Source organism: Amblyraja radiata, chromosome 5 (assembly GCF_010909765.2).
Source record: "Amblyraja radiata isolate CabotCenter1 chromosome 5, sAmbRad1.1.pri, whole genome shotgun sequence".
Lineage (NCBI taxonomy): Eukaryota > Metazoa > Chordata > Chondrichthyes > Rajiformes > Rajidae > Amblyraja > Amblyraja radiata.
Genome location: NC_045960.1, coordinates 14,362,694 through 14,371,091, shown reverse-complemented (window position 1 = coordinate 14,371,091; position 8,398 = coordinate 14,362,694). Strand labels below are relative to the sequence as shown.

General features: G+C 42.2%; 1 protein-coding gene across 1 annotated transcript in view; it reads left to right on the top strand.

The window, feature by feature from the left end:
* Nucleotides 1-240: 240 nt before the first annotated feature.
* Nucleotides 241-8,398, top strand: part of LOC116973016 (EH domain-containing protein 3) — a 75,455-nt gene continuing 67,297 nt past the window's right edge. The window contains exons 1-2 of the mRNA XM_033020652.1: nucleotides 241-871; nucleotides 5,349-5,525. Of these exons, the coding sequence (XP_032876543.1) occupies nucleotides 645-871; nucleotides 5,349-5,525 (404 nt within the window). The 5' untranslated portion in view covers nucleotides 241-644. The remainder of the gene's footprint in view (nucleotides 872-5,348; nucleotides 5,526-8,398) is intronic.

The following is an 8,398-nucleotide window of genomic DNA, read 5'->3' as shown; positions in this document are numbered from 1 at the left end:
CCCCCCCACTAAACAACTGCCCCCCCACTAAACAACTGCCCCCCCACTAAACAACTGCTCCCCCCACTAAACAACTGCCTCAACCCCCATTAAACAACCCCCCCCCCCCCAACTAAACAACCGCCCACTTCAAAACTCTGCGCGCCCCCGCTAAACCAACCGCCGCCCAGTTCGCTCGCCAGCCGACTCGGCGGAGGCGGGGACGCGCACGCGGGGCGGGGGCGGGGGAGTGGGGACGCGCGGCCGAGTCCCGGCTTCTTTAACAGGAGGCGGAGCGGCAGCAGCCGCCACAGCAGCAGGGTCGTGGTTGCTGCTGAAGTGAAATAGTGAAACAGGGCGAGGGGAAGAGAGAGAAGAGAGGAAGAGAAGAGGAGAGAAAAGCGACTGTTATATTGCAAAAACAACTACACAGCTCTGAAGGGGAAGAGAGAGAGAGGAGGAAAGCGGCTGTCATATATATTATATATATATTCCATTCTTTCTCTCCAGGAGCATATATATATATATATTGCAAAAACAACTACACAGCTCTGCATCTATTACTGCAATCAAAGCTTTTCCAATCGGGTCACGCCTATTGCGAAAGAGATATATATATATAATATTTTGCTGTATCGTCCATCACTCTGAGAGGATCAATCGCAATGTTCAGCTGGTTGGGGAGGAGTGATCGGGGAAAGAAGGATCCCGAGCTGTTCCAGACGGTGACGGACGGCCTGAAGAAGCTGTACAGGACCAAGCTGCTGCCCTTGGAGGAGCACTACCGCTTCCACGAGTTTCACTCGCCCTCGCTGGAGGATGCCGACTTCGACAACAAGCCCATGCTGCTGCTGGTGGGGCAGTACTCCACCGGCAAGACCACCTTCATCAGGTAACATAGAAACATAGGTCATTTTAGGCCCTTCCAGCCAGCACCACCATTCAATATGATCACGGCTGATCATCCACAATCTGTACCCTGTTCCTGCTTATCCCCCCACAACCCTTGATTCCTTTAGCCCCAAGAGCTAAATCCAGTGAATTGGCCTCCACTGCCTTCTGTGGCAGAGAATTCCACAGATTCACAACTCTCTGGATGAAAAAGATTCTCCTCATCTCAGTCCTAAATGGTCCTAAAGCGAGGAACAGTCCCATCACGTCCGTGCTCAGCCACTTCTCTACACTTCCTCCTCCCCCTCACTCTCAGTCTGAAGAAGGGTCCACACCCCCCCCAAAATATCACCCATTCTTTCTTTACAGATGCAGGGATACAGTGGATGTGAAGAGGATGTTTCCACTAGTGGGAGAGTCTGGGACCCCCCAGAATTAAAGGATGTTTAGGAATTTCTTTAGTCAGAGGGTGGTGAATCTGTGGAATTCATTGCCACAGATGGCTGAGGAGGCCAAGTCAAAGGATATTATTAAGGCAGAGAAAGATAGATAAATAGATTCTTGATTAGTAAGGGTGCCAAGGGGAGAAGGCAGGGGAATTGGGTTGAGAGGGGAAGATAAATCAACTATGATAGAATGGTGGAGTAAACTTGATGAGCCGAATCACTTACAAACTTGTGCTGTGTGTCCCACTGAGTTTCTTCAGCATTTTGTGTCTGCACATAATCCATATGATAAATTCTAGAAGCAGAATTGGGCCATTTGGCACATCAAATCTAATCTGCCATTCAATCATGCCTAATCTATTTCTCCCTCATAACCCCATTTTTCTGCCTTCACCCTATAACCCCTGATACGTACTAATCAAGAATCTATCAATCTCTACCGTAAAAATATCCATTGATTTGGCCTCACAGCCTACCTCAAAGCCTCCTAAACACTGCCTTCATATCTGCCTCCATCACCACTTCTGGCCTTGTGTTCCAGGCCCCCGCCACTCTATGTAAAAAAAACTTGGCCCGCACATCTTTAAACTGGACCCTCTCACCTTAATGATACGCCCTCTAGTATTTGACATTTCTACGGGGGGGGGGGGAGGGAAGAAGGAAGATTCAGACTGACCACCCCATCTTCAGCTGCTGGAGGGAAAAGGTGTGGCATTTGCATGGCATGGTGTTTAAACAGCGTACTGTATTTGCCTGGAAGTGAGATATACAACGTGCAAACATGCCCTTCATTCCAACTTGTCAATGCTGACCAAGATGTCACATTTTTCTGTGTTTTCCCCATATCTGTCTAAACCTTACCTATCCAGGTTTCTTTTCAATGCTACTGTAGTATTTGCCTCAACCACCAACTCTGGTAGCTCGCCACCGTCTATGTGAGGGCACAAAGTTGCCCCCCGGGTTCCTTTTTTCAATCTTTCCCCACTCGACTTAAACCCATGCCCTCTGGTTCTTGATGCCCCAACCAAGGTAAAAGTATGCATTCACCCTATATATCCCCCTCCTATACACCTCTATAAGATCACCCCTCTGCCTCCTGTGCACCCCTCTGCCTCCTGTAGGAATAAAGTCCTAGCCTGCCCAACTGTTCCCTACAGCTCAGGCCCTCGAGTCCTGGCAACATCAAAGAAACATAGAGAAACATAGAAAATAGGTGCAGGAGGCCATTCAGCCCTTTGAGCCAACAGCGCCATTCATTGTGATCATGACTGATCGTCCCCTATCAATAACCCGTGCCTGCCTTCTCCCGATATCCCTTGACTCCACTAGCCCCTAGAGCTCTATCTAACTCTCTCTTAAACATCTTGCAATGATAATAGAAATTTGTGGCACAGGAGGATTCCAGGACCAAGAAAGATTTTCCTTCCCCCATTCCCCATCCCTGTGCCTCCACTTCCCCAGACCAATTCTTGTTCCAAGCTAGTGATGCTGACAAGTAGCTTGAGTGCTCCTTTGGATAAAGTGGTGAGGATTCAGTTTCTGCCTTTTTGACAATGTCTTGAAAGTTATCAGGATGTTAGTGGGTCTGGAGGGCTTGAGTTCTGTGGTGAGGTTAGATAGGCTCAGTCTTTTTTCCCTGGAGTGCAGGAAGCTGAGATTTATAAAACCATGAGGGGCATGGACAAGGTGAATGACTGCGGTCTTTTTTCCAAGGTAGGAGAGTCTAAACTAGAGAGCATAGGTTTAATTGTCACAAACAACCACAGATGCTGGAATCTTGCCCCAAAAATACAGTGCCAGAGGAACTTGGTGAAACCTATCCAATCTTTCTTTATAACAAATTCTTTAGCATGTACAACATCCATGTAAATCTCACAGGAAAAGAATTGTAGAAATGTAGAGTTGGTGACGATATAAGATAATCTGGAGTATCTGGTGCTCTTTGCAGAGCAGTACAGCTGATTTCATTCCTCTGCACCTCTTTCCAAATTCCTCCTAAACTATTTACTTCCAAGATGGTTATCACAGGATCTTCTGCTGATCACTTTAAATATGTGTCCTGTGTCCTTGATCCATTTTCAATTGGTTTCAATTTGCCTTATTTGAAAAAAAAAATCCAGATGTTGAACTCTTTTATATTTATAAAAAAATAAATTAATTTAAAAATCCCATTGGCATCTTGACTTGAATGAAGGTGAATACCTTCTCTACCTTCTCTAGTCTGCCCATGTAACTAAAAACCATTATCCTTAATCATTCTGAAAATCACAGGCAGTCACGGTGTGATGTTCTGGACTTGATAATGTGATGTACTCTAATTGGGGAAAGTGTTTTATAAAACACATGTTATAAAGATTCAATATAATCTTGATTTTGCACCTCGTGCTTTGATTTAAAAACAAACGTTGAGCCTTGAGCAACTGTATTCTCAACATATTTTGCCATTTCAAAGGTCAATTAGTTTTCCAGCAGTGTTGCTGAATCTCCCTGTGGAATTGTTTTGTTTAGTCCAGGTTGTCTCTTTTCAAACAACGTGTATCACCTTGCTTTTCTCAGCATTAAATTTCGTCTACCATGTCATCCAACTCTCACACTATTGCATCCACCTTGTGATTTGGTAACTATATCTGTGTACAGTTGTGGCCTTTTTAATATTTTATCGTTTCATCACGACCTATCTGCTCTGTACTCTTGCCCTCATTGACTTCTTTAGAATTATTTTGCCCAGGTTAGGTGCTTTTGTCCTGCCCCCTGGCCTAAATAAGTAGGCTTTCAACCTCACCTGCACTTATTTTAGCACAGATAAATGGACCTATTGACCAGTCCTTTGAGGGAGGGGTAGGTGGGCTCTTTCAGCTTCTTTGAACTTTCGATCATTTCGTCCTGGTATTTTCTCAAGTTTTTCCCCTTGAATTTATCTCTGCTGTCCCTTGATTGCTCTCAGATGGAGAATTTCACATTTGCAGCACTCCCTGTGTATATATTTCCCCAAATTATTTTTGCTTTGCAGCTACTTTTATATTTATGACTGCAAGTCTCTACTCGGGGTACCTCTGCCTTATCTTTTTTAATTGGAGAAAATACTTTGGCCTGTTTCCTCACGTGTGTGATTATTTGACGGTTACAGTATCATGCTCAATATTTTTGCTCATAAGTGCATAATTTCTGTGATGAAGAAAACTTTGCAATGTATTAACAGTGCAATGCAGCCATGATTTAACATAATCATTTGGAACACAAATGTAAGCGAGTGACAATTTGCTGCTCGCATGTAATCCTTTGTGCTGATTTTTGAGTCTGTCCACCAAAATTAAAATGTTCCCTTTTGGATGGATAGCAACAGATTCACCAATGTCATACCTGGGTTCAAGAGTTTAAATTGTAAGGCTAGTTGCTAAAGTTGGCTTTTATTCCCTTAATTATTGGGATTCATTTATTTTAAACGCCTCTTGAATTTGAGGGGGAAAAAATGTCCTCTTGGAAGAATCCAGGGATAGTGTTACCAATTTAGAAAAAGGATTTGGCCATCACTTTCTTTTAACTTTGGGACAGGGAAAATGGGGGCACCTTCTCTTGCTTCAAAAGCCACTATGTTGAAAATAGAACACCCTGGTGTTTTTCCTGGAGGTATTGAAAACAGAGTAAATTGATTTGAGTTACGATCGGCCATTCACCAATTAAATGGCAAACACTTCTCGGAGTTGTATACCCTGCTCCTGACTTTTCACACTTTGTGTCAGAAAGCGAATTGTTCTTTCAGTAAACTTCAGGAATCATGGTGAACAGACTTTGGTTATCGTTGTGCAGGAAGGGACTGCAGCTGCTGGTTTGAACTGTAGGTAGACACAAATTGCTGGAGTAACTCGGGCAGCATCCCTGGAGAAAAGGAATGATCCAATTTCTTTTTTCCAGAGATGCTGCTTGTTCCGCTCAGTTACTCCAGCATTTCGCCTATCTTTTGCTACAATTGTATGTCTATCAAATGTCTGCTTGGTTGCTGCAAATTCTTACTTTTCGCTGATTCTGTTTCAGATATCTTCTTGAACAAGATTTTCCAGGAATGCGAATCGGGCCAGAGCCCACGACTGACTGCTTCATTGCGGTAATGAATGGGGATGTGGAAGGTGTCATTCCAGGAAATGCTCTGGTGGTGGATCCAAAAAAGCCATTCCGGAAGCTTAATGCCTTTGGCAATGCCTATTTGAACAGGTTTGTCACAATCCTGTTAAGAGTTGATTATAATATTGGGGGAATGTAATGTGTAGGGCAAGTCAATAGGAGACAATGTGGCTGGCAAGTAAATAGGAGAGGATGAGTACAAAAACTATTTTGACAGCTGACTACTTCTATCTTTGGTAGTTAAGTTCAATGGTAAATACAAGAATGAATAACATTCAACCAGTACTTGATAATACAGTTTTCTAACTTCAATCCATTGCAACAAAAACATTAATAGATCAAGTTTAACATTCCGGCTTCAGAAATTACACTAAGTAAAGTGGTTACAGCATTGATATTGAAGCCGGTCTTGGTGTTTGTAGGCTGAGTATTCCAATTAACAATACATCTTTTGCTGGTAGACACAAAATGCTGGAGTAACTCAGCGGGACAGGCAGCATCTCTGGAACAAAGGAATGGGTGACGTTTTGGGTCGAAGAAGGGTCCCTACCTGAAACGTCACCCATTCCTTCTCTCCAGCGATGCTGCCTGTCCCGCTGAGTTACTCCAGCATTTTGTGTCTACCTTTGATTTAAACCAGATCTGCAGTTCTTTCTTATAGATCTTTTGCTTCTCATTTTAGGAACACAACGTATATTCCTTAAGTACTGTAATTCCTTAATATTGTTGCGTTAAAACTATTTTTTCAGTTTGTACTTCCAATCTTTAGGACGTGGATTAGTTTTATCTCCATTTATGAGCAAACTTGCACCTTGTTTAAAAGATATTATGGTAGAGTAGGTTTCAAAGCATTTTTAATCTGCATGTAGATAAGGTTGCTTTTAAATCCAATCAGTTTCTAGAAACTGGTTGTTCATTGAACTTTCCCCGAATGTTTGTCCTTAATGTGAAGTTATAATTGTTTTTAAATGTTATCAACTGACATTAAAATGGCCTAGTCTGAAAATAAGGGGATCTTGGGATCAAACATATCCAGCTAATAACCTTTATGTACAGAAATGTTCATGCATTATAGATGTAGTTCAAAGGCCATTAAACATTTAGTTGGGCTGTTAAATGTGTTTGAATAAGAGCAAAGGAATTAAATTAGAGGAGCAGCAGTAATTGAGTGATTTGTTGGAATGGGTTCAAATAATATGATGCATATTGATTTTTGTGCTGGGCAATAAAATAATTTTTAGTTGGCTGTGGCTTGATCAGTAAAAACAATGTAGCAGCATTTTTTCTTGAACTGACTTTTCTTTTTGCCCTGTTTTAGAGTCAGTCACATATCATGCTGACATGCCCTTCTGCCTAACTTATCCATGCTGGCTAAGAAGCCTCAACTAAGCTTGTTCCATTTGTCCGTGTTTGGTCCCTTCCCTCTAACCCTTTCCATACATGTACCTGTTGAATGTCTTTTAAATGGTATTGTACCTCCCTCAACTACTTTTAATGGCTGACTCATTCCATATACCCTGTTTGGAAATAGTTGCCCCAAGAACTTGTATTATACCTATGCCCTTTATTTCCATACCCTGGGAAAAAGGCTATGTGCATTCACCTTGTCTATTTGTCCTGTGCATTTGTACACTTCAATAAGATCATCCCTCAGTACCTGCAGTCCAAGGAATAAAGTCCTAACCTGCCTAACCACTCCCCCCTCTCCTTCAGAGCCTCAAATGCTGGTAACATCCTCATAAATCTTCTCTGCACTCTTCCAGCATAATGGCATATTTTCACTAGCAGGGTGACCAACACTATCACAATACTCCACATGTTTTCTACCAACATCTTGTTCAACTGTAACATAACATCCTAACTTGTACTCAATGTATTTACTGATAAAGGCCAGCATGCCAAAAGACAACTTTGCCATCCTATTAATCTGTGACACAACTTTCAGGGATCTTTGTAAATATACTCCCAGATCTCTGCTCTTCAACACTCCCTTGGCCCCTACCATTCACTGTGAAGGCCCTGCTCTAGTTTGACTTCCCAAAATGTAACACCATGCACTTGCCTGAATCAAATGCCACAGCCATTCCTTGGCACACGCCCTGTTGATTAAGATCCCTCGAATTCTTGATAACCAACTTCATTGTCTATGATACCACCAAGTTTAATTTAATTTGCAAACTTATTAATCATGCCTTGTATATTCTTATCTAAATTGTTGATACAGATGACAAACAGCAATGGTGCGCCTTGTGGACTGGGCCCAGCACTCCTCATTAAGGCACACCATTAGTCACAGGCCTCCAGTCTGGCAAATAATATTTCATCCATCACCCTCTGCTTTCAGCATGAAGCCAATTCTGTATCTAGTTGGTTAGTTCTCCCTGGGTCCCATGCAATCCAAAATTTCAGAGCAGCCTATCATGCAGAACTTCATCAAAGGCCTTGCTGAAGCTATAGGTGACGTTTATAGCCCTGTCCTTGTTAATCCTCTTGGTTGCTTCTTCAATAAAACTCAATCCAATTTATAAAACATTATCTCCCATGTACAAAACCATGCTCACTACGTCTAATCAATTCCAGTCCTTGCAAATGCATGGATATACATCTTAGGCCTCAGACTCATGTCCTGCAATTTGTCTAACACAGATATTAGATTTTTTTTTTTAGTCTCCCAACTATGCCACTCCATAATATCTAACATCTGGCAATGCAGAACAAATGTAATTATATAGTCAATTTAGATAGTTGCAAAATATTGCAATACTCCCAGTTTGTTTGGCATTTGCAGTATTTCTAGAATTCCAAATCAATTTGTAATTTTCTGAAATGAAACACGGTAATCATTTGCAGGTCATTTTGCATTTCTAAATTCTGCTAGGCAGTTTGAAAATGATTCACACCAAGGATCTGTGGGATGATGTCATTCCTCCTTCAACTGAATTTCGGCAGCACAATGTGTAGGA